The sequence below is a fragment of the Petaurus breviceps genome, unplaced genomic scaffold (genome assembly GCF_028583685.1).
Source record: "Petaurus breviceps papuanus isolate PSGF00001 unplaced genomic scaffold, PetGlider_PUasm1.0 90721, whole genome shotgun sequence".
Lineage (NCBI taxonomy): Eukaryota > Metazoa > Chordata > Mammalia > Diprotodontia > Petauridae > Petaurus > Petaurus breviceps.
The window spans coordinates 2,326,261-2,351,434 of NW_027187322.1; the positions used below are offsets into that span (position 1 = coordinate 2,326,261).

Sequence of the window (25,174 nt, forward strand, 5' to 3'; positions counted from 1 at the left end):
GTGAAACGCACGCAGCGCTCAGAGATGCATCCAATCAGAGCTGCAGCACTGAGCACGTCATCCTGTTCTTTATTGAATTCATTATTGAATAAAGGTACATTTTTTTGTTCACATTTACCTGTTTATTAAAATTGCTGTCAATATTCATTAAAATAAGCCCTCCCCTGAAAATAAGCCCTCTGGTGTTTTTCTGTCCAAAAAATTAATAAGACAGTGTCTTATTATCAGGGAAACACGGTATGTGGTAGCAGGAGTGAGAGGGCTGGGCCTGGCGTCAGGAAGACCCGAGTTCAAATCCAGCCTCCGACTCTGGCTAGTAAGATCCTGTAAAATGAGGATAATAGTAGTCCCTGCTTAACAGAGCTGTTCTGAGAATTCAATGAGTTAATCTCTGTGAAGTACTTAAAGCCCTGGCTATTTTGTCCGTGTCCAAAATATTCAACAGAGTAAGCATTTCATGAATGATTGTGCAAGAACGTTCGCCAAGGATTAGCCAGCATGGGCGGAGGATTGTCTGAGCAGATGTTTAGAGGGAGAAGGGATCTCAGGGACCACTGAGTGCAGCCCGAAGGTTGAGAAGTTGGGTGACTTGTCCCAGGTCATATAGACAGTAAGTGACAAAGGTGGGATTCAAACCCAGCTCCTCTGACTCCAAGCCCGGCACCCTTTCCCTGGCCCCATGGTGTGCCCTTTCCCCTGCGCTACAGTGAAATGAAGGGGATGCTTGCTCAGCTGTTGGGTTGATCTAACTAGGGGAGCTCAGGTCTTTCCCACTCAAAGATGGTGGGAGTCATGGGCAGCTGGGTGGCGCAGTGGATAGAGAGCAGGACAGGGAGGAAGGAAGCCTCTGATTTGGCCTGATTCTGACTTATCTAACCCCTGCTCGCATCAGCTATTATTCTTAGCCATGGTCCTCCTTTCTATCTGCAGTAAAGCTGCTTTTGCTGCTCTCAAAAAATGTCCAACTGGAGGCTTCCCGATTCACTCCCTTTGAGAAGTACAAGAGAGGCATTCATTCATTCATGCCCCCCAGACATTTATGGGGCCTAGACTTTGCAGGTAGAGGGCACAAAAGCAGCCCAGCTGTCAGGCCATGGCCCAGGTCCTGGGTGTCTGTACCCTCATCATCCCGCGCGCCGGGCATCCCACGGGGCTGCACTCAGCGCCTGCATCTCCACACCTCGAGGTTTGGGATAAGCTGCCCAGCCCTCTGCACGGCCACCCAAGATCCTCTCAGGTCAACCAGGCAGTGCCGGAGCTGCTGAGAGCCTCTCCCTTAGAGAAGGGCCCCTGGACACAGTGACAACAGCCGTAACGAACGTGGACAAGCAATATCAGCCAGTGACACGTAGAACTGGAAAGGCAATCAGTCACTAAGCACCTACTATGTGTCAGGTTCTAGAAATACAAAGACAGAAATAAAATGACCCCTCAGCCAATCAAAAGTGTACATTAATAGCTAAAATGTGTATAATGCTGTAAGGTTTGCCAAGCACGGGGCACACGGACTCTCGTCTGGTGCTCACTACAGCCCTTCGAGGCAGGTGCTAAGCCCGGGGCCAGACGCTGGGGTACAAAGAGAGGCGGAAGTCGGCCTGCCCTCTGGGAGCGCCCAGTCTAGGGAGGCAGACAGCCAGCTTCAAAACAGGAGCGGGGCGGGGTAAACTGGAGATCGTCCCTGGGGGACGCACCAGCACTGAAGGGCTGCAAAGGCTTCCTGCAGAAGGTGGGATTAAGCTCGAAGACTCGAGCCCGGGAGCAGCTATTGGGAGACAAGCAAAAAACCTCCCTCTACGGCCCGACCTGCCGATGGTTGGGGGGGGAGGGGGGAGGGAGGGAGGAAGGGAGGGAGGTGCGGCCTTTTGCCTCCGCTCTCTCGTCCCTCCCCCGAACTGAGAACTGCGCGTGCGCATTCCTCCTCCCTCCCCCCCCCCGCCGGCACCCAGCGCGCCTGCGTCAGGACAGACGCAGCCCAAGGCGGTAGGATGAGAGTGGGTGGTGCGCACGCGCGCCGGGGCAGGGCGAAAGGGATTGGACGAAGCCTGGAGGGGCAGAGCGCTTGCGCGCCGAGGAGTTTGGCGGGTTTTTTTTTTTTTTCTCCTCGGGCCGTTTTGGTTACCGGTACCTGGCGGCCAGGATGGGGCCTGGGGACGCCGGCTGCGTGTCGGCCGAGCGCCTGGCCTCCGAGCTGCAGATGTTCGGCCTGGACTGCGAGGAGGCGGCCTACGAGAAGCGTGAGCGCACACATCTCTTCTCCCCTCGCCGAGCCTTTGCCCCAGCCGGCTCGCCCCCAGCATGCCCCCTCCTCGGGCCCGCCAGAATCTGCAGGAAGCCTTCCCCGACCCTCCCCCAGCCCCCAGAGCCCCCGTGGGCCCCTCCATTAGAGTGGAGCTCTTTAAAGAATCGGGGTCATCTTATTCCATTGTACCCCCGACACACTGTGGGTGGAGGAAGGGAGCTTACTGTATGTGAAGCGCCAGCTAAAGGGGGTGGAGGGACTACAGTCAGGCTTGGAAGGTGGGGCTCCCTCACCTCCTTTGTGACCTGCAGCCAGCCCCCTCCATAAAGGGGCACCCTTATCCTTTTGAGTTGGGGGGCAGGTGTCCGTTGTTTCCTGCATCTGCTCACAGAGCTAGCCCCCCCGGGGCTTCTCTGCGTTTCTCCTTTCTCACCCTCTGCTCCCGGCCCAGACGCTCCCCAGGCTGGTCCCCAAATGACCCCAGCCTTGTTTTTCAAAGACTCCTTTGGGAGTCTGGACATTAAGTAGCTTTACCCAGTGTAAGGGAGGGCAGGAGCCCCCCCCCCCAGCACCAAGACTCTTGGGTGATGGGGAGAGAGCTTCCAACTCTGCCAGGGAGGTTTTCAGAGGAAGGCTCTTCTCTCTCCCAGCCACTGATTCCTGCCTTGTCCCTGTGTCCCTGCAGTAGCGGAGCTGTGCCCTCTGTACCGGCGGACTGAGGACCAGCTGGTGGCCGAGCTTGTGGCCTTCAGCAACAACACCGGCAAAGTCTATCTCACCTTGGAGAACCTCGCCTCCTTTGAAAATGAGGTAAGAGCAAAGGAACGAGGAATGGTCCGGCAGCTGGAGACAGATGTCCAGCATTCGTTGTTCTGTAAATAATAAGGAGCCCCAGTTACATGCAAGGGGTGTGACTGAGTGTAGTTGTAATGTGAGTTGTGTCTGCTTAAGGAGTCAGAAAGACAAGTCTAATCCCAGCTCAAGCACGCGCTAGCTGTGTGACCCTGGGCAAATCACTTAACCCCTGTTTGCCGCCATTTCTTCACCTGTAAAATGAGGGTGATAATTATATCTACCTCCCAGTGTTGTTGTGAGGATCAAATAAGATAATATTTGTAAAGCATTTTGCAGACCTTCAGCTACCTATCTGCCTCTGCCACTGCTCAGTCTTCCTCAAAGCGCCCGTGTCTCACATCCTGTCCACTAGGACCTCATACTCATCTGCCCAAAGTTTACTCTCGCCTTCATCCTCAGATGCTTCACCCTCCCACCTCCTGTCTGGCTGAGAAAATTCCCCTCTCTGGGTCTTTTCCTGCTCCCAAACCACTGACCCTTGTCTGGCTGGTTATTCTCCCAGTCCATAGTATCTTGCTGTGGCTGGAATCATCCCAAGGTTACTGGAGCCACCGAGCCTTTCCTTCTCCCCTGTGCCCAGGGGCATCTTGGTCCCCCAGGCCATCTCACTCACTCACCAAGCCTTGCCCTGGGGTCAGGTATTCATGTGGGATTTTTCCCAAACTGCCACAACTCTGGAAAGTCTGGAAGCTCAGTTTGAAGGCCTGAAGGCAGAGGCCAGGGTCTTCATCCCACACACCAGAAGCCCCTGAAATCATTGGGGCTGAATAGCTTTTTTTTTTTTTAACACCTTTAAAAAACTTTTAATATCCCTTTATAGCCAAATATTTTATACAATTGGGCATTGAGGGGTGGCTAGGTGGCACAGTGAATAGAGCACCTGTTTCAGATCCAGCCTCAGACATTTAACACTTACTAGCCATATGACCTTGGACAAGTCACTTAACCCTAATTTCCCTGCCCTCCCCCCTCCAAAAAGCAAAAAAAAAAAAAATTGGCATTGAGCAAACAAGTTGTTGGAACATCGTTTTCATCTTCCTCGTGAAACCATTCTTTTGTCACATTAGATATTAAGCTTTGATGAACAGTACATTCTCCCAAGTCTAGCTTCAGAGAGAGCCCATAGGTTTCTTTTTAAAATAGACTATATTGGTTATCTTTTTTTTTATATTTCCTTAAATCCCCCCTTTTTCCCTTTTGTTCCCCCCCCCCCCAGAGAGCTATCCTTTATAACAAAGAAATTTTTTCCTAACAAAAATTTTTTTTTTCCTTTTGGAGAACAATTGGGGGTAACTTGCCCAAGGTTACACGGCTAGTTTTTTTGTGTGGGTGTTAGGTGTCTGAGGCCAAAACCAAACTCGGGTCCTCCTGACGCCGGGGCCAGGCGCTTTACTCGCTGAGCCACCTAGCCACTCCTTAACAAAAAAATTTTATAACGAAAATAGGAAGGGAAAAATTCAATACAACTGACCAGTCCATTGAAAAAAAGACATTCTATGCAATATTGCACACCTGGGACTGCCCTCTGCAATAAAACAGGTGGCGGTGTGAACTTGTGTCTCTCCTTGGAAGCCAGCTTTGTAACGTTCATTTTTAACTGTGCCATGGTTCCGATCCCATTTCTGTGGCCATAGCCTTTGTGTGGTTTGTTTTCTTGTCTCTCCTGACTGTACTTTGCATCAGTTCAGGCCAGGCTTTTCATGCTTCTCTGTGCCCGTCACAACCCTCGTTCCTTACAGCAGAAGCACATTCCATTAAGTATTAACCTTTACAAAATACCATCTGTGAAACAACCCAGCCAAGGACTCTACCATCCCTACTGGAACTTCCAGCACCAAGACAGTTGTCTGTGTTGCCCTGGGGGTCTTTTAGAGTGAGTGGGTGTGAAAGCCTGCCCTCTACTGGATGTGTGTGGAGCCGTCCTGGCACTGTTTGCATTGGGTACCCGGACTCACCATGTGTGCAAAGTGTAGGTTATGATAACGTCAGTGGCGTTTCCTGAAATCTGGTCCCCAAAGAAGCTAAATGTCATTTTGTCTGATGTAAAAAAATAAGTACAGGAAACGAGAAACATAACCATTTGGAAAAGCTGAATGCCTTCAGAAGAAGTCTCAGTCTCCCAACCTTTACGAAGAGGTGGCTGGAGCGGCCACCCATCTGACATCGGGTCCCCTGCTGGCTTCTGCTTCTGTTGCTCCTCCGGGCTGGGACAGACAGACCTGTGTCCCCGGCCTCCTCAGGGCCTCCCTCCACGAGGCCCCACTCCTCTCCCTCATTACTCTCTCCCCCTTGGCTACCTCCTTGCCATTTGCCTCCAGACAATCCCTGGCTTCCCCAGTCTCCAGGCCTTCCTTTGACTCTGCTTACCTTTCACTGCTGAGCTTCTGCGAAGGTGCCTCTCCTTCCTCTCCTCCCTTCTGTTCAGCCTCTGCCTTATCTTGAATGAATCCTTTGAGGAGGGGAGATGGTGCTTTGTCATCTCTTGGTTCATTCCTGGCCCCCATTCTCCTGACCTGGTGCCCCCTGGTCCCCAGGAACCTCTTAGACAGCTGATGCCCAGCCATCTGCACTGCTGGCTACCCTTCCTGCTGGATCTTCTTTTTCCTTTGGATGTCTGAGGCCCTGTTACCTTGTGGCCCTCCCCTGCTTCTCTTTGCTAACTCCCCTAGGTCTTGTGTTGGTCTCTTCTGTCACTGAGCCCTCTGCCCAGCAGCCTCATGTACTGCACATGGAACTCCAGCCCTGGTCTAACTGCTGCATGATGAAGTCTTGGGGTTCCCGTTGGCACGTCTGTCTCCCTCCCCAGCAGGCTCTCAAGGCCCATGGATTACCCCCCCCCAAGCATGTCTTATGCTCATTCTCACACACTGGGACAATTACAACCGTTCCCAGACAGGTGTGTGGCCTTTGATTCCCCCACCTTGTGCTTTGTCACAATCCAGAGAAACTCAGAAATCTGAAGTGACTCCATTTATCCCACTGAGTAAACTTCAGGAGAATCTGACTGATATCAAGGCTCTCCGCCACCCCCTTACCCCCCAGTGTTTCCAACCTCGTCTCATTATTCCCTTCCAGGAAATCCGCCCAAACTCATTTTGTCTCTGTCTGTTTCTTGTTCCACTCTTGGACTCACTGTCTTCCCTAGCGCTTGATATCCATTTATTCAATGAGAGCTAACGCCTTGAGACTTGGGCCAACACCGAGTCCCCACCTTCCTTTCTTCCTCAGTTTCTGAACAAAAGGAGAGCCAAAGCCCGGCACGGTGCCACCAAGAAGGACAGTGGCCACCAAGGAACCTGGGACATCGTCTCCATTCAAGAGCTGTATCCTTTTCCATCGAGGAAGTGGGCACCGGCAGCATGTCCCAAGCCCCGGCCTCCCAGGGCTTGTGGGGAGCAGGGCCTCGATTAACGCCGATTTTCCATAACTCCCGATGTTCAGGATTGAAGTTGAGGCCAAAGAAGAGACCCTGCTGAACTCCTACACCACACCCTCCAAGGTGAGTAGCTCCTCCCCCCAAAAGCTCAGGGTTCGAGCCCATTAGCCCAAGCATCCATGCAGGGCCAGAGGCTGCTCTCTGGAACTCCGTTGTGTCCCAGGAAAGGAAGTGAGTGCACATGCTGAGCCTGACTTTGTCCAGCCTCTCTGCAGCTCAAGGTTAGGTCAGTTCATGTACCAAAGAAGGGAGAAGAGCTTCATTGGAAAGTGTTTTGGTTCGGTTTGGTTTTTTAAATCACTTAAAATTTTTGTCATTTAAAACCGTGGTTGCCATATGAGATTGCACCTAGATCTGTCAGTAAATAAGCATTTACTAAGCTCCTACTGTATAGCAGGCACTATACTAAATTCTAGGGATACCATGAAAGGCCAAGGACATTGTCTGCCCTCAGGAGGCTCCCGGTGCTGTGTCCAGACAAGCTCTAGACAGGATACCTAGGGGAACACCCATGGTGGGAAGGCCCCACAGATGCCCAGCAAGGAAGGCTTCTCCTGGATGGTGGCCGTATTGTCGCTTGATTTGGGACAACTTGAAATGAAATGAAATGAAAAGTGGCTTTTCTGTACATTTGGAGGCGTTCCTTTTTAATGAGCCTGGCCTCGTTGGGCCTTCAGAGGGAGCCCAAGTGCTGCCTCTGCTTCCAGGCAGAGCTTTCTTTTTTCTCCTTCCTCCTTTCCAGCCAAGTTATTCCCAGGCCTTCCCCCAGGGAAAGAGGAGCCCAGTTTTTCCTCTTGTCTAGAATCTGACAAGCTAAGTTAGAGAAAGTGGATTCCCAGCATTCCAGAACCTGCCGGTTTTCCTCACAGTGCAAGGCTCATCCTGGGGCTTTGATTAAAGAGTAAAATACAGAATTCTCAGGAGGGAGTTCAGACACATTATCTGGCTGGAATCATTCCCGTTTTTTGTTGTTGTTTTTTTTTTAATTTGAAAAAGCCTGAATAAATAAACTGCTAAGAATTATTGGTGACTTAGCCCTAACTGTCATATCATCAGATTGTGATAGCTTGTGTTGCAGAACTGATTGGTATCTAGTAAAGCACAGAGGGGGGAGGAGAAGGAGCCATTTTGGTCAGCCAGGAGTCAACCAGAGAAATGTTCCTGCCTTGGACCTTTTTTGAGACTTCCAGGGTTTGTGGCTTTATCGATGAGGATACTCCCTTCAGTAAGGCAGGTTTTAGTCCCCCATGGCTTATAGATGGCTTTTGGGACTTGTTGTGGCCAAAAATTAAGGCCCAGAAGCTAGCCTGCTGTGGGACATCTACAAGTTTGACCAAACTGACCTTCATTCAGAAAACACACACTCCATCCCTGTCCTGCCTTGGCATGGCATGGCGGCTTAGTAAGAAGCACCACCTTATGTAGCCCTTGACAGCCTTGTTTGGTGAGTCATCAGAATGGGGCTTTGGGGGACACTTGAAGTGGCTGTGTTTATGTATTGGCATGTAGGCCTTGGAAGCAGGGGTTTGGGACAAGTCTGGGCCTCCAGAGCTAACGGTCAACGCCCTCACTCGTTGGTGGACTCTCGCCGGCTTGGACTTAACGTTGCCTGGCCCTTGACGGGCTGTCCTGCTTGCAGGGTTCTCAGAAGCGCAGTGTCAGCACGCCGGAGACTCCCCAGTCCAAGCGGAATGTGTCGGCCACACGCAGTCCTCATCTGCTCTTCTCCCCATCCAGCTTCTCTCCAAGGTATGGGCCAGATTCAGTTCTTGGAGGCAGATGTCTTAGTTACCACAAGAACAGGGGCTGTTGTGTGGAGAGCCAGTGTTTGGTGCCGCTGACTGTTTTCTACCCCTGCTCAGCTCACATCCTCTTGGCTCTTCCTTTGTGGAAAATTACTGTATCTTAGAGTCATTGAGGAAATTTGGTTTCCACCCTGTTTTCAAGGGCTTGCTTCCTAGATAAGGAACTGCTGATAACCTGCCAGCTGGTGCAAATGGGATTTAACTGGCTTCTCTTGTTGCGTTTTTTTTTTCTAAAATGGCCAAAGGATTAGGAGTTGTTTTTATATGTTTTTAAAGAAACCTAATCAGCACCTCTAATGTTACATAACCTACTTCTGCTCCCTCCCTCGAGTTACATGGAGCTGGGACTTTTCCTGGGCATGGCAGCTTCAGGCTGGCTGGATAGAGAGATCCTTCCCCTCAGCGCCAAGGCAGCGTGTCCTCTCCAGAGAGGTCAGGGGCCTTAGCCTTGGGGTTCTGGAAGCCCATCCACTGCCATTTCCTACCGTGTTTCCCCGATAATAAGACACTATCTTATTAATTTTTTTGGACAGAAAAACACCAGAGGGCTTATTTTAATGAACATTGACAGCAATTTTAATAAACAGGTAAATGTGAACAAAAAAGTGTACCTTTATTCAATAAGCAAGTCACTGGGGAAGAACAGGATGACGCGCTCACTGCTGCAGCTCTGATTGGATGCAGTTCGGAGTGTGGCGTGCATTTCACGGGGGGGTGTGCATACAGAGGGTACCGTAATGTAGCGTGTAACGCTGGGGATCACCTTCACTACAGTAGCAATCTCAATAGGGCTTATTTTCGGGGGAGGGCTTAATTTTAGAGGAATCTTACACAGTAAGGGGCGGGCTTATTTTCAGGATAGGTCTTATTATCAGGGAAACACGGTATGTGGAATCCATTACCCCCAAACTCCAAGGACAGGGCCCAGGGGAGCAGAATAAGCAAGAGGCATTTAGGGCATGAAGAACAGCATTGTAGGGGCGGCTCATCTCCAGTGTCAGCCCTGCATTGACCAGCAAGGCGCTGGGCACAGACACTTTGCGGGCCAGGGTGGGGGGGTGGGGGGGATCCCTTAATTTTTTTTAGTGCTTTAAAAAAAGTTCTTGGTGTCTTTTTGTTTCCAAGTATATCCTTTCCCCTCCTCGATCCAGAGAGGCATCATTGAAGGGAAGAGAGGACGAGGGAAGGAAAGCAGGGCAGCTGTGGGAGCTCAGTGCACTGCCTTTTCTGCCCTCCTCCCTGGCCGCCAGCTTGGTTATCAGAATCAAGCAGCATCTGGCTCCTTCTGTTCTTGCTCTCTCTGCTCCCATTTCTGACGTCTTTGGTAGGGCTCGTTTTCTGGGTCCAGCCTGCCTCCATCCGCCTTGTTCATAGACGTCCTCTCAGCTTTTCCTAGTCCTTCTTGGTCCTCGTTTCTTAGGGCACAATGATGCATTTTGACCTTTACACACTGGTCGTCAACATTCCTCCACTCTGTGGGTATCTGCTGTTTAGTGCTACAAACCCTTGGCCATATTTGGGCCTTTCTTCCTGCCTTTGCCCTCCTGGGGTGGGTACCAGCAGTTTACCTTGAATTTTAATACTCCTCTGGAAAGTAAAACTTTGAGTGCAGAGTGGAACAGAGTGCAAACTGTCCCATGCCTCCAAGCGATGTTATTAAATTTGGGAGACTCCATGTAGTCTGGGGGAGGGGGCTGTTTGGGGGCATCCTTGAAACTACATGTGCAGAGGGCTGTTCTCATGGGGTGGGGGTGAGCGTTGGTGCCAGCCACTGTCCCAGAGGGATGGTCTTTTAATCACATAAGCCTTTGAGCTGTGAGACAGTTTAAAACTGATCTGAGTTTGAGCCCTTGTAGGCAAGGGGCTTGTCTTAAATGGTTCACAGGAAGGGAGGGGCAGGATGAGAACACTGGAGAAGCTGCCTCAGCCTTTTCTGATGCAGGCTACTAAAGCTGACAGCAGAAACAGGGTTTCATAAATTCTGAAAATGATTCCTGAATTGCTGAGGAGCAGAAAGAAATTATAATCTGCTTTCTGTAGCCTGGGTTTGTGATTCAGATGTGAGGGACGCAGACCTGTCCATCACTGGTGATCAGCTAGCATGGCAGGACATTCTGGCCACTAGACCCAGGCCCAGGCTTGGCCACTTGCTGCCTGTGCAGCCCCAGACGGGCCCCTCAGCCCACCTTGCAAGGCCTCTCCCGGCTCTCCTGCCCAGACCTGGGTGGCCTCCGTTTGTGGCTCCCCTCAGATCCCTAGGACAATGAATTGGCTAGCATTGATTAAGTACCTGTGCCAGGCACTGAGGATACAGAGGAAGGCAAAAAGACAATCCCTGCCCTCGGGCAGCTTGCAGTCTAATGGGGGGCACAGAGGAGGCCTTATATGGGGTCAGTCAGAAATCATGAACTGGGGGAAGACCCTGGAATTTAAAGGGATTGAGGAGGGCTTCCTGCAGAAGGCAGGGCTTTAGTTCGGACTAAAGAAGCCAGGGGGAATCTGTGGTCCAAGAAGAGGAAGGAGAGGGGCCCAGGCCTGAGGGACAGCCAGAGAAAATGCCCAGGCTGAGAGATAGAGGGTCTTGTTTGTGGAGTCCCCGGAGGCCAGGGGTGCTGGACAGCAGAGGAGGCTGGAGGTCAGGTGTCAGAAGATTGAAGGGGGGCAGGTAGGTGGCGAACAAATAGGACACCAGCCCTGCAGTCAGGAGGACCTGAGTTCAAAGCCAGCCTCAGACGCTTAATATAAAACTAGCCATGTGACCTTGGGCAAGTCACTTAACCCCAATTGCCCTTCAAAAAGAAAAAAAAAAAGATTGAAGGGAGGAGGGGCAGGTGATGAAGGCCAAAATGGGTGTTTTGTATTTGCTCCTGGAGGCCGGAGTCTCGGCGCCATTGGTGATTTATGCTGGTTATATAATGGACTCATGACCGTGACCAGAGAATGGTGAGACATGACTGCTGTGATGATGCCCGGCATGGCACACACGGAAGTGGCGCAGCTGGCCAAGGTGGTCTGGTACAGCTATTGGCTGACTCCTTGTGGCCCCTGGACCATCGCCTCCCAGCACTGTCCGTGGTGTCCGTGGGGTTTCTTGGCAGAGTACTGGAGGGGTTTGACAGCTCTTTGTCCAGCTCATTTTACAGATGAGGAAAGGGAAGCCAACAGGTAAAATGACCTGCCCAGGGCCACATGGCTCTGTCCACTGAGCCATGGGCTGCCTGGTTACCTACTAGCTAGGAATCATTCAGTGCTTCCCAGGGGGATCTCCATTACACATGCACAGCCCCTAGTCACCCTCCAGGGCCTAAAAACTAGTGGGATTTTAAATGGTTCAAAGAATTGTTTTGTTTTCCTTTAACTGAGCATTTTAATTATAAAAGCTGGGTGTGGGTGCGCAGCCCATGTTGATTTGCTTTGATGAATGTTTTTCTCCTTTTAATTCCTTGTCCCCTACCTAGCTCTGCAGTGCCCGTCTAGATGGGCCAGGTGCCTGGGAGGGGGACGGTGCCTCTGCTCTGCTGGGCCCTAGATTGCAGGAAGGACGTTAAGCTGATCAGCTGGATGGTGCCTGGAGGAGTTCCAGGCGGGTTCAGTGGAAGGGCCTGGGGATGGCTAGAGCAGACTTAGGGCCACAGCAGCTCAGCTGAACTCTGGAGGGCTGGATTTCAAGCAGAATCCAGCCCATTATAGACACCAGGAAGGAGAAAAGAAGGAGAGGGTGGGCCTTTCCGGGGGGTGGGGGGGGAACAAGCTGCCTGAAGTTCTTAGAGAGAAGAGCCCCAGCTGGGATGGGCCCCTTAGGAGGAGGGAGCCACGCTGGGGGCCCACTTGTCAGGCCTGTGATAGAGAAGACTGGCTTAAGTAAGGGTTGGACTCATGTTCTTCTGACTCTGGGATTTGTTTTTTGGAGGAGGAAACAGGCCCAGAGAGACATGATTTGCCCATGGTCACTCAGCTGGGAAGAGATGATGAGTTCTCTCAGCCCTCCCCAGCTCCCACACCGTCACAGCATGAGGGACCCTGTGGAGATGCTCCATTTCCAGGGCCAGAGAGAGGAAGTGCTTGGGTGACAGTGGAAGAGGGGCTGGGGTCCCCAGAGTCCCCTCATCCCCAGGCCTTGCCGCCATCTTGACTCTGGTTTTGGAGAAGTCCCTGTAGCCCTTAGATGTCTAGGCTGAGGGATGATGGAGAGAGCCAGGGGCTGGGCTGACCCATCAGAGTTTGGGATGGTTGGGTGTGGTCTGTGGGGCATGGTGTTGACAGGCACCGAGGACCTCCTTTAGCACTGCTGCTTCCCCAGGTGGGCATCCCGATGGCCCCAGGCCTTCCTGGGGGGCACCCTGTAGCCAAACCCCTCCAGGCATCCTTGGTGGTCTTATGGTCTATTCTTGGACAGTCCGCAGCCAGCCCCTCCTTCTGAGTGCTCGGACCCCTGGCATGTGGCTGGTGCCACCTCTGCTCCCATGTCTGCATGGCAAACATGGCACCCAGCCTGTCCCTGCTTTGTTCCCATTCAGTGCCACGCCCTCCCAGAAGTACAGCTCCAGAAGCAACCGGGGAGAGATCGTGACCTCCTTTGGCTCCACGCAGGGAATGTCTTGGTCAGGGAAAGGAGGCAGCGGCAGCCTCCGTGTGAAAGTCTTGGATGCTTCCAGAGCCATCACCGGGCCCTACAAATCCATGTTCCAGAAGCTGTCCGACATCCGAGAAGGTAACCCCCGCACCCTCACTGGGGCCCTGGACAGGGCCTGGTCTGCTAGGGCCTCAGTTGTTTGGGGTCGAGCGACATCTCAGGGCTGCCATTGTCGACTTCCCCCAGTGGCTGTGCTGGACTTGGGCCTTGTGGCATGAGCCAGTCATGTCCCATTCAGGAGTCAGGTCACTGTAGTGGATAGGTCAAAAAGATCTGGGCTCCTGGCTGCTGCCCTGGAGCCAATCCCTCAGCCTCCGCTGGTGCTATTAGGACTCCTCCCTTCACCCGGTGCTTCTTGGGGAAGATGCCACCATCATCGCTGCATCACTCCCACATCGGGAAAGACACTTGCTTCATTTGGGAGACTGAGGCTCTGGGTGGAGGCTGGAGAGAAACAGTTTGCTTCCTGGCAGACAGGCATCGGGCTGGAAGTGTGGATGTTCTCCATATTCGGCCCCTTCCCTTGACGCAGTGGGGGCAGGGGCAGATGGAGAGGTTCTCCCAGGCCGGGCTCCCAGAGCCCCTGCCCACACTGACAGCACCCTGGAGGGAGGGGGACATTTCCTCTGCTGAACCTTCAGACCCTTGGTCCTCCACCTCCAGTTCTGACCTGCAGGATTGAAGAACTGGGCTGTGAGCTGAAGGAACTTCACAAGATCGAGGCCTTTAGTCCCATTTCAGTGCCGGCGCAGGTGAGTGTCAGTGAGCTATTTTGCTGCCCACCTGGCCAGACATCGTCATGGGCTTCCCCCTGGGGGTAGATTCTTATACGTGACAGGACAAGTGAGTTCCACCTTCTGCCACGGGGCAGCTGCAGTGAGTGGGACTTCCAGCCATAGCCCCAGGTCCCTTTGCCATCTAAACTGACCTCTGATGGTTGGCATTTTTAAGCCCCCATGTTCACTTGGGTCAGAATGGTGCAGGGAGTGGAGGGGGGCTGGGGGTTCCCATCTCCGGCTCTCATTTTCACACTCTCCTCGTTCCTTCCCCAGGAACCTGTCACTTTGCTGGGCCAGATTGGTTGTGATAGCAATGGGAAGTTGAATCCAAAATCAGTGATTCTGGAAGGAGACCGGGAGCATTCCCTGGGAGTTCAGATCCCAGTGGATCTCTCTGAACTCAAGGAATATTCTCTATTTCCTGGCCAGGTGAGGCTGAGAGCATCACCCCGGAGCGGGGGGGGGTGGTGAGGGGACAGAGCCCCAGGGCTCTGAGCCACTTCTTGGATCTTGGCCCTGGTGGGAGGTGTAGGCCCCCCACCAGGTGCTCCCAACACCACACTGGCATCACCTGGTCCAGGGACTTCTTGGCTCCCTCGGGGAATGCAGGCAGGCCTCAGGTCCTTTCCTAGGGCGCGGGGAGGCCAGTAACACGGTCATGCTTCCCAGGAGCCTGCGTCATCAGTCAGTTCCCAGCCTCCTCTGGTCACTGTGTTCTGCTCCTTGTCTTCAGGTTGTTGTTATGGAGGGAACCAATACCACAGGAAAGAAGTTCATCGCCACCAAACTCTACGAGGTGAGGAGCTCACTCCGCCTGGGCATCTCGTCCTAGGGGGTCTCACCCCCTTCCTCGGCCTCAGTGCAGCCTTTCACTTGCTTCTCAAGCCCTGACCTGTGACCTGTAGCCTCCTGGACACCTAGACCCGTGGTGGCGGGGTCTCTCCCAGGCATCACCATGCCCACATGCTGTGGCAGACAGCTTGAAAGCTTCCAGAGGGAGGCGTCTCCCCAGGACAGCAATGGGCCCTGCTTTCTTCCTTTGCCACCTTCGCTGTCTGGAGCCAGCCGTCTCTTAGGCCACTCAAGAAGGGGATGGGACAGGACAACTTTGCCACCTCCCACCCAGCCAAAGACAGGAAACAGATCCATAATTTAGATTTTTTTTTTCTTGCTTTTAAGGGAGTGCCTCTTCCTTTCTACCAGCCCACAGAAGAGGATGGAGGTGAGTTTGGGTTTTAAAAATAGAATTCGTTTTGGAGAAAGCCATGCTTGATTTCTGCCATCGTGTAGCTGTAGGCGGAGTGTCCCAGAGTGTGACTTCTCCAACCTGGAGCAGACTCCCTGGGGTGTTTGAGGGCAGCGGTAACAGTGATGGGGGAGGGAGCTGGGAGTTTGGCAGAGGCTGCTGGTGAGGGCGATGGGAGGGACATGGGCCTAGCCCAATCCTGACGTATTTTGGAGGACCACGGCCAAAGAATTCCTGAGGACAGCAGAGCCAGGGTTTACATGAGGATGTTCTCCCACTGTCCTCCCATGGTGGGCCCAGCCCAGCTAGGCCAGGGAAGCATGTCCCAGGCCAGCCCACAGGGCCCACAATGTGGTCTACCAGACCAGAGGAAAGCTGCAATCTGCATTGGGGAATGAAGTCATGTCCTGGAAGTATGGAAGTCCAGCCCAGAAGCAGGAGGGGGAATGACGTTTGCTTGTCACACGTGAGGAACTTGTTTCAGAGGCTCACTGGCCTTTTCTCTTTGCAAGCAAACAGACCCTTGGCAAGGGCTGTAACGGCACCTTCCTAGCACAACGTGCTGGCATTTGGTGAGCTGTGCAGGGCAGTGGTCCCTAGCGGGGGGTCAGTTAGGGGCCAGGGCAGTGCAGGGCCCGCAGGAGGCAGGCAAGGAAGCGGAGCTGCCTGATGGCGGCCCTTGGCGGGAGGCTTCCAGCACCCTCCTGCACAATCCCAGCATCCTGTCATGTTGACAGAGCCTCTTGACTCACGCTGTCCTTGCCAGACTCAGAGCAGCGGATGATCCTGGTGGCCTGCGGGCCTTACATGACATCGGACAGTGTCACTTATGACCCCATGATCGACCTGATGAGTGTCATCAACAGAGACCAGCCGGACGTCTGCATTCTGGTGAGCGGCCCCTGGGTGGCAGCGGTGGCCACAGCTGGCCCTCTCCCTGAAGCATGGGCCTCCTGGCTCCTCCACCCAGCCTGCTCTGCTTTCTGTGGCTCTGATGTGTTTAGGGAGGTAGATGCCTGCATACACAGAGAAGCCTGGCTCAGCTCTCAGCTTCTTGCCACTTCTGTTTCCTGTGTCTATGTGTCTAGCACCTTAGGCCAGCCTGGACAGCCGAGAGTTCGTTCCTTTCCTCCCTCACAAGCACCATGCTTATGAGGCATGAGCCAGGTCACACATGGAGACGTGGGCTGACACGGTCCTCCTTTGACCACGCCCACAAGCACAGCGGCCCTTCTTCTTAGTCTCGGTGGGCCAGGCAGTGGGAATGGCTCAGAGGGCGCTTTCATTTGGGGAGCAGCCCCTGCAGGGTGGGGCACTTATCCTGGGCTCCACAGTTGGTTTTATTGAGAAGCAGTCCGCTGCTTCAGCAGACTGTGTGTCCGGGGGTCTGTGTCACAGAATGTAGGGCCCCCCTGCCCAGTGCCCTTCAGGCTCTAGAGAGATGTTACCGTTTAGGGAGCCGGCCTTGGCTCCCCACCATTTGGCTCGTCCTGGTTTACACCTGCCCTCTTGTTGCCTTTGTTTCCCTTTCTGTTCATACAGTTGGGACCTTTCCTCGATGCTAAGCATGAACAGGTTGAGGTAAGAAATTCCACATGGGCACACACTTGGGCCTCCCCGCCAGGCTAAACCTTCTTGAGAATACACCCAGCCCAGTGGAGACCCAATGGCCCCTCCCCCCCAGCTAGGACCCTGGCAGGGCCCCATAGCAAGGTGGTCCCTTCCGAGGCAGCCACTTTTAAGGCCTTGTGAGTCCTGGAAGCAGACAGAGCTTGGAGGCCTCGTGAAGTCTGTGGGGCCTGAGTCTGGGTGTGCACAAGCCCCTTCTCCCTGCTGTGGGCAGCTTAGGAAACTCCATGCAAACCTGAACAGGGTCCTCTGGGGCTCCTTGACATTGGCCAAAAGCACTCTAGAGGACTCTCCCTGGGGCCCTCCCGCCTTTGTTTTCTGGATGGTGAGTGGGGGTCGGCATCCTGCCACTTGCAAACCATCCCTTCCCTTTCCTTTCTTACAGAACTGTCAGCTGACCACCACCTATGAAGACGTGTTCAGGAAGTATTTGTGGATGGTCATCGAAGGGACGAGAAGGTTAGGGTTGTGCATACCCAGCAGCACCTGCACAGAGCCTTCCACCTCCCCAGGTTTTTCCCATTCTCTCCAGCAGTTTGGGAGGTGCTAACCATCAGCCAGGAGCAGGGTGCTGGTGCCTGCTGAGTATCTGTGGTCAGCAGTGTCCCAATCATCTGGTGCCTTGGGAAAAGGCTTCCTCCACACCGTGATAAAGAAACCTCAAAGCATGAGGCCATCCTTTTCCCATCCTCCTGCCCTTCCTCCGTGGGAATCTTTTGAGGGTGTATTGGAGAGAAATGTTGGAGGGCTCTTAGGGGTCCCAAAGGGCAGACCTGGGGCCTGGGGCCTCCGTCAGAGCTGACCCACTCTCCCGTGTTCTCCCTGCCTGGACTGCCCCCCTGCTCTCGCTTTGTCAAATGGGGACTGGCAGCTGGAACCCCTAACAGTAATAAATTACAATGGAGTTTTTAGGCCTGTGTCAGATACAGAAGAGAGGAGGCAGTTCTAATTTGGGGGAGTAGAAGCCGCCTTCCTCCCCTCCAGGGCTGCGGCATACAGGGCTCCCCTTTCTTGAGGGGTTCACTCACTTAGGACTGAGAGCAGAGAGTTGAGATAATCCTGAAACTAAGCTTTGAAAAACAAGTCAGTATCACAAAGGTTATTTTAGAAGGAGAGGTGCGACCTTTGCCCAGGGTGTGATTTAGTAACCTCCTATGCGGAGGTGGAGCCTGGGCCTGACCACACACTCCTGGTCAGGCCTCCCTTTCAGGCTCCCCAGGCTGTCTGGCCTGAGCGCGATCATTCATTGGCCCTGGCGCAGCCCTAAGACCTCTCCACTGCCAGGGCAGGTGTCTGTGCTGCCTTCCCAAGGACGGTCAGGCAGGGCCCAGAGCAGGACAAGATCCTCGTGTGGGAGGGTTTGCTTCTGGTTTTGGCCTCCCACCACTGTGTGGTACCAAGAGTGATAGAACAAAGAACAGACCCAGCATTGTTCCCGAGGGGCCGTACACGGCACCACCAGGAACTTTCATCTGCGGCCAGTGCGGGGGGAGCACCTCCCAAATTAAGAGGACTTTCCTCAGTGGTTGGATATCTCTCCCCAGCCCTCCCCTTGAGAGAATTTTCAGACTGTCAGTGAGGCCTGAGGCACAGGGTAGGAGCCCAGGGGCCACCTTCTGCGATGGGGGCCCTGACCAGGGACTGAGTACCCTAGTTTCCATGCTGGGGACTTGACAGAGAGACTGGGAACCCTCCCACCATGATGTATGTATGAAATTGTGCAATCCTGCCCGTAACATAGCTGGAATTTTCTTCCCAGTCCCTCCCCCTGCAGCTGGTTCATAACCACAAGCAGCCGGGCTGTTTCCTCTTAACAATAGCTCTCTGAAGGCCTCCAGGGAAGCCGGGCACTCGGGGCTCTGTGGCAGCTGGGCCACCTTGTGGACTGTGGCCCCCTGGGAGCCATGGCACAGAAGGGCTTGGGGCCCACCTCTTCCCAGCTCACTCACAAACCAGCTGTACTGTACACGGCCCTTTGTCAGCTTCACTTTTCAGGGTGGGGACAGTAATTGAAGCCTGAACCCCTCCCCCGCCCCCCTCTGGAGCGGTTCTACTGGGCTGCCAGACACCTGGGGATGACGCTGTGGCCTCCTAGGTCCTTGGGTGCAGCCTTTTGACTGAGTCCAACTTCAAATCCTTTTATTATTAAATTCCTTTTATTTGTTCTGTGAAGTTTGGATTTAGTGGGGGGGCCACACTTGAGGACCTGGAGGGCCACATGTGACCTCAAGGCCAGAGGGCTCAGGCGGTTTGCCCCAGGTGGACAGATGGTGATGGCCAGAGTTGGGGTCTAGAGGAGACCAAAGCGTGAGCGGGCCAGTGCCCAGGGAGGACGTGCCATGGCAGAGCCTGCAGATGAGGCTGGCTTAGGAGGGGCTACTGTTTGCCCCGAGAGATACAGGGCGCTATCAGGGACGGCTACATAAGCAAGAACACAACAGTAGGATCAGTCCAATCCCGGCTTGTGCTTGTTGTCTGTCGTCAGTGTGAGCACGCACACGCATACACACGTGTCCTTTTACCCTTCCCTTTGAAGAAGTGCAGCCCAACAAAACTAGCTGCCTCCTGCACCTCATGCTTCCCGTGATTCTCAATGGGGATTCCTACTCAGTCCCCCATTGCGGTGCCTGCTCCCTTGTGGGGCTCAGTCTCCTCCGTGACTCACCTCACCTCTCTGTTTCCTGCTGTGCAGTTCAGGCACCCACCTTGTGTTCATCCCATCCCTGCGAGACGTGCACCATCAGCCCGTGTACCCCCAGCCTCCCTTCAGCTTCCCGGAGCTCCAGAAAGAGGACCAAAAGGTACCAGTGTCCCTCACGAGCCCATTGGGCTAAATGGAAGAAGAAATTGAACTAGGGATGCATGTAAGGTCTTGCATTACTACCTTCCCAGGTCAGAGATGGGAAGGCAGAGTTCAGGGGCAGTTAGAAGGGCCAGGGGTTTGTAGGCCCATGTCAGATAGCCAGAGAAGGCAGTGAGATCTTGGGCTAGATGGAGAGGGCCCAGCCTAGCTTCCAGGAGTGAAGGGTGAGCTGTGGTCAGCCTCCGTCTGGAGCAGAGGACCATGCATGCAGGAGGGACTGGGAGAAAACTGGAGAGGCCAGGTGTCCATCTTCAGGCACTTGGAGGGCCTCGGAGGGCACGAGAACCAGCATGTTCAGGAAAAGCTCAACAGCATTGACTTAGCAGAAATGAAGCGGGGCCTCCTTGAGAGGCAGCAGGGCGCCTGGAGAACTGTCGGTGAGGGCTGGTGCGGAGAGGGCGTGCTCAGGCTCTGGGCTCCCTGGGGGAGCGTGATGCCAGGAGGGCTGGCCTGTCGCTCATCACTTTAGTTTCTGGTAGTGCCCCTGGCATTTTCTGGGCAGACAGGTTGTGTGTGTCTGTGTCACTTTTAGCACACAAGCACATTCCTGTGTTTACCATAAATGATCTTGGCCTCCCTTCCTCGGTGACACACCCAGCCCAGTAGGAAGGCCTTAAAGAGCCAGGCCTCTCTAGCTGCTGTAGCTTTGGCGTTCAAGGAAAGTAATCTTCATGTCCCTTCTTGCCCCTCCAGAGAGTACACTTTGTGTCTGACCCCTGCAGCCTCTCCATAAATGGAGTGATTCTGGGCTTGACTTCCACGGACCTGCTGTTTCACATGGGAGCAGAGGAAATCAGTAGGTGAGAGACATTTGGTGGGCTCCCGGTGCAGCAGCCCAGGAGCTGGATTCTGGCCCTTGCCAGGGCCCCTGGCTTTGAGGCCAGGCCTCAGCCATGGGAAGATGTTGTCTGGCGAGCGCACGATCACACTTGGAGGCCACATCCCCCACTGAGGCCCTTGGCAGGCAGCCGTCAGCCAGGTGGCATGGTCATGCTCATGGCCAGCGCTGCTGCCTCTGTCCCTGGTGTTCAGACCCCAGGAGTCCTCTCTCTTCTGCCTTCTCATTCCATTGGGAGATAGTTTTCTGACTCCCACTCACCCTTCTCCTCTAGCATCCAGAGTTGGAACCTAGACAGGTTGAGGGGGGTGACAGTGACTTGATTTCTATCCATGATGTTTCTGGGCCTCTCTCAATATTGTAAATGGTAGAGCCGGGAGTGGAGCCTCCGTGGTTTGGGGTGCACTTCTCTTACTGGAACGGCATGCAGCCCTGGGAGGGGACCAGCATGTCCAGCCAAGTATTTGAATTTGGACTTGGCAGCTCAGCCGTCCCAGCACATCACTGAGGGGAAGGAATGTTTGAAACAGGCGTGGGCCAAGTCAGCTGGGCGTGTGCTCCTGGCTGGGTCACCCCTGGGCCGTTTCAGGGGGTCTTCTTCATGAGCACCCTTGTGAGGGAGGGGCCCCCCACCAATGAAGACAGCCAGGCTCTCCTCCCTTCCTCCTGCCCGGGGAAGGGCTAGCCTCACTTGGTCAGGCGGTCACCGTGCTCAGTCACAAACCGGGGTTTGCAGCACACATCACGCTTGCCCCCCCAGGTGCCCAGACTGACATGTGTGTCTGGCCTTTCCTTCCCCAGCTCGTCCAGCACCTCAGACAGATTCAGCCGAATCCTCAAACACGTCTTGACCCAGAGGAGGTGAGGCCCATTCCTTCTGACTTTACCTAAGATACCAGCCAGGAGCATAGGCCCGTGGGGGGAGCTGTGGGCCCAGATTCAGGAGCTTTGGCCAGAGCTCAGCTGTAACTGGTCAGACCTCCCGAAGAGACGGCGGCCTGAGGCGCCTGGGCTGTGTCCACAAAGGCCCAGTTGGGGGGACACAGGCAGGATGAGAGCAGGTGAGAGATGGGGCCCTGCTGGGAGCTGAGGAAGAGGAGAGCGCTAGGCTGGGATGTGCTGTTTGCCTTTATTTTGTCCGGTGTCTCCCAGTTACATTTGATCTGGATTCTAATCCAGCTCCCCCCACTGTCTGACTTGGGACAAACCTTCTGCTCTTGGTACCTCAATTTCTCCAGCTGTAAGCTAATGAGTTTGGGCCATTGTCCCTTCTGTGAGCCTCGGTCTCGCTCCAGCCGGGCCAGGGTCAGTGTGACCGCCATCTCTCTGTCTGTGCAGCTACTACCCTCTGTACCCTCCCTTCGAGGACACCAGCCTCGACTTGGAGCATTTCTACTCCCACGCCCAGCTTCCAGTCACGCCGGACATCCTGATCATCCCCTCTGAGCTGAGATATTTTGTGAAGGTATGTCTGGCGTGGCGCCTGGGGGAAGCCCAAGGGCAGTTACTGGCGGCTTTGCTGCCACTGCTGGCGGTGTTCCATTGGTCACCATAACAGATGTGTGAGCGTGTGGGCGTGTAGGCAGGGACAGAGCAGGGAGCCGGCCATGCCTCCCTACCCTCACCCCCACCCCCCGCCACAGCAGCGCCCCTACTGACCTCCTGGAGGGGAGGGGCCCTGAGAAGAGGCTGGTCCCCAAAACTCTGCTCCCACCTCCTGTCACCCCTGCCAGCCCCCCATTTGGAGCCTGAGACCTTCTGTGACTTATCTGACCCCTCTGGACCTCAGTTTCCTCATCTATAAAATGGGGGTTAAATGACCTTCAAGTTCAAGGTCTCTTAGAGCGCTAAGACCCCCACTCCCTGTAAAGTAGACCCCGGAGGTTCTTTACTAAGCCAGCCCCCGAAGCATGGCCCACGTTGGAATCTGGAGGGAGCTCAGCTTCGGGGCTGCGGGCACCCCGTCCAGGGCAGAGGCCTGGGGGCCTTGGGGCATTCTGGTGACATGGAGGCACACAGGGCTCCCCCATGCCAGCTGCTGTTGACCCAGGGCTTCTCCAGCCCTTAGATGGGCTCCCAAGGTGGCTCAGGGGGCAGAGTGCTGGGCCTGGAGCCAGCAAGACCTGAGTGCAAATCCAGCCTCAGACACTTCCTAGCTGCGTGACCCTGGGCAAGTCACTTAATGTCTGCTTCAGTTTCCTCACCTGTAAAACGGGGATAATAATAGCAGCTGCTTCCCAGGGTATACATAAAGCACTTAGCACCGTGCCTAGCACATAGCAGGTGCTCATTGAACTTTGGCTGTCATTAGACGGTCTCCCAAGGTGAGGACCCTTTTTTTTTTTTTCCCCGAGGGGCTATGGAGGACCAGAGTGCAGCCACTGCTTCCCTGGCTCCTGCCTCGGCTCCATGACCCTGGGTGAGTCACCCAGGCTCATCTGCAGTCAGGGGATTTCCTCACACATGTCCCCAGGCCCCCCAAATCCTGTCCAGATCTGTGTGTTCTTTTCTTTTCAGGACATCTTAGGCTGTGTCTGCATGAACCCCGGGCGCCTCACCAAGGGACAGGTGGGGGGCACCTTTGGGCGCCTGTACATCAGCAGGCAGCCTGCCCACACCAGTGAGAGGAAGAGCCCATGCACGGCAGCCCAGGTGGTCAAGATCTGACGCCCGCCTTTCCCCTCCCTCTACCAGTCTGGACACCGGAAAGTGCTGGAGGCCAGTGGTGGCTCTCCGGCAGGCACGACCCCAACCCCAGCAGCACCTTTGGGCCTCTCCCTGGAGGACGGAGCACCCCCCACCCCTTCTGATAGGTGCACGCTGTCCGCACCCAGCCCCAAGTGGGGACATGATCACTGTATATATAGGGAAGAAGAGGGAGGTGTTTTCTGTGCAGCACTAAAACACGGCATTATGAAAATGAAACCTCTTTACAATCCATCTGTGATCTCTTGGGCTCTCCCGTTTCCTCTGAAGCGTGCTTTCCACAGGACCTGTATGCATGCGGACAGGGAAGGCAGAGCCTCAGTCCCCGCCCAACCCAAGCAGAAGGCATATGTGCTAACGGAGGCTCAGGGCTCCCTGCCATCTTGGTCCTGTTAGAGTGAGCAGCTGGCCTGGGCCTGCCGTCCCCCACGTAGCCCCTCATGTACAGGGGTGGCAGCCCATGCCCTCTCCATCTGGAGGGATGAGGCCCCACAGTACTGGGGTCCCTGGGGATGGCCACTTTGCCCAATGCTGAGCAGCCTGGGGCCTGACAGGCTCACAGGGGCCGGCGTGGTCTGGCCCTAAGCTCGCAGGGCTGGCTGGGCAAGGCCCCCACTCACCTTTCCCAAGGATCCCAGCAGTGTGGCCGGGCCTGTACAGGAGGAAACAGCATTGCTGCTTGTGATGAGATGGGTGCAAGGAGATCCTTCTGCTGGAGGCTGGGTCAGGGTGGCCGCCCTCCTAACTGCCTTTGGTTCTGGTAGTGCCCCACAGGTGCTTCCTGCCTTAACACCTGATAGCAAGAGAACCGGGAACTGGGCCTCTCCCCTCCCCAGGCCTCTGGACACTGGCAAGGAGCGTTGGGACCTTTGGGCCCCTCCTCTAGGGCCACTGCTGTTTGCTCTAGCCAAAAGCAGGCCCCTGGTTAAACTGGGCCAAGACCCCAGAGCTCGGGGCCCTCTCTGGCCTTATCTCCCACCTACTCACACTTGGAACAGGCACCTGGTCAGCTCGGCTGCCAGGCAGGCATTTGGGCGTTGGGGCCTTTCCTTCCATGGTGGCCAAAGGCCCTAGAGAGGGTGGAGAGCAGCCCAGCCCATCCCCCCAGACCTCCCAGCACACCTGGACTGTGGACTCGCTCTCCCTTTCCTTTCTCCCCCATCTCCCATCCTTGGCACAATGACATGGTGGCTGCACCTTCAGGTCTGACCACACCCAAGGCCTTCCCAATGACCTCATGGGGCAGAGTGCAAAAGCTAACCCCCTGTGCGGGTGAGCAAAGTGAAAAGGCTCCAAGTCCTGTGTCCCAGCCCAAATCTCCCGGCCTCGGTGAAAAGAGGGGTGGGCAGAGGGGCCTCTGTGACGCTTGCCCCGGGGCTGCACAGCCACATAAGCAGCGTCCAGGCCCATCTTTTCATTGTTGGCTTTTACCAAAAACCAACTACCCCTACCCCTTCATAGGGCCTGGGGGGAACGGGGAAGGGGTGGGGCCGAGGAGCCCAGCTGCCACCAGACAAATCATGTATGATCAACGGCAGCCACCTCCAGCCTGGGCAGGCATTGCAGAATTGGAAGAAGGGGGCACATGCTTCAAAGAGGGCAGAAAGGCTTCCAGGATGCTGCTCCCCAGCCATCAGCAAGAGGCCCCCAGGGTCCCCACCCCCTTCTCTCCCAGGTCACTTCTCACTTTCTCCTGGTGCCTTGTCCTAGGCAGTTTGTGTCCCCCCCCCCCCCCACTATCTCCCTTTTAAAGGCCAGGGCAAAGAGGTGACCAGCAGGCCCCCCAGGGCTGGCTCATCCACACCCTCGGGCCTCTAAACCTGCCCTCCCACTGAGCAGTGGCTAAGGTTCCCTGTGAAGTAAGGCAGACACAAGCCCTTGGTGGGTCAGAGTTAATAGAGGTCCAATCAGACCTGTTTTGTGGACTGACTGGGTGTGGGGCAGAGGGGCAGGTATGGTCAGCCTCTCAGCACCCTCCATCCTGTTTGACCAGCTTGGCCCCACCCTGCCTTCCCGCTGGCCCCATCCCTTCCCTGGCACCCATCTCTCCCTCTTTGCAGGGCACTGTTTGGGATTCCAGCCAGGTCTGGGGGCAGGAGGGGAGGACAAAAGGCCCTAAGAGCTCCCAGGTCATGAGAACCCAAC

The 25,174-nt window shown here is 54.8% G+C and overlaps 2 protein-coding genes across 3 annotated transcripts in view; one reads left to right on the forward strand and one right to left on the reverse strand.

Annotated features, from left to right (window-relative positions):
* FAU (FAU ubiquitin like and ribosomal protein S30 fusion) overlaps positions 1–25,174 on the reverse strand; it is a 380,300-nt gene that overhangs the window by 158,272 nt on the left and 196,854 nt on the right. The gene's annotated exons all lie outside the window — the stretch shown is intronic.
* On the forward strand, positions 2,003–23,248 carry POLA2 (DNA polymerase alpha 2, accessory subunit). Of its 2 annotated transcripts, XM_069066269.1 has the most exons (18): positions 2,008–2,234; positions 2,925–3,049; positions 6,323–6,417; positions 6,536–6,593; positions 8,170–8,279; positions 12,853–13,046; positions 13,632–13,720; positions 14,021–14,176; positions 14,481–14,543; positions 14,927–14,969; positions 15,760–15,884; positions 16,536–16,574; positions 17,008–17,081; positions 19,315–19,423; positions 20,179–20,285; positions 21,125–21,184; positions 21,662–21,788; positions 22,841–23,248. In XM_069066269.1, exons 1-18 carry the CDS (start codon positions 2,138–2,140, stop codon positions 22,988–22,990), a joined length of 1,821 nt encoding a protein of 606 aa, XP_068922370.1. In that variant the 5' UTR covers positions 2,008–2,137; the 3' UTR covers positions 22,991–23,248. The 2 variants fall into 2 exon arrangements, with proteins under 2 accessions (XP_068922369.1, XP_068922370.1); XM_069066268.1 differs by lacking the exon at positions 21,125–21,184 and having other exon boundaries at positions 2,003–2,234.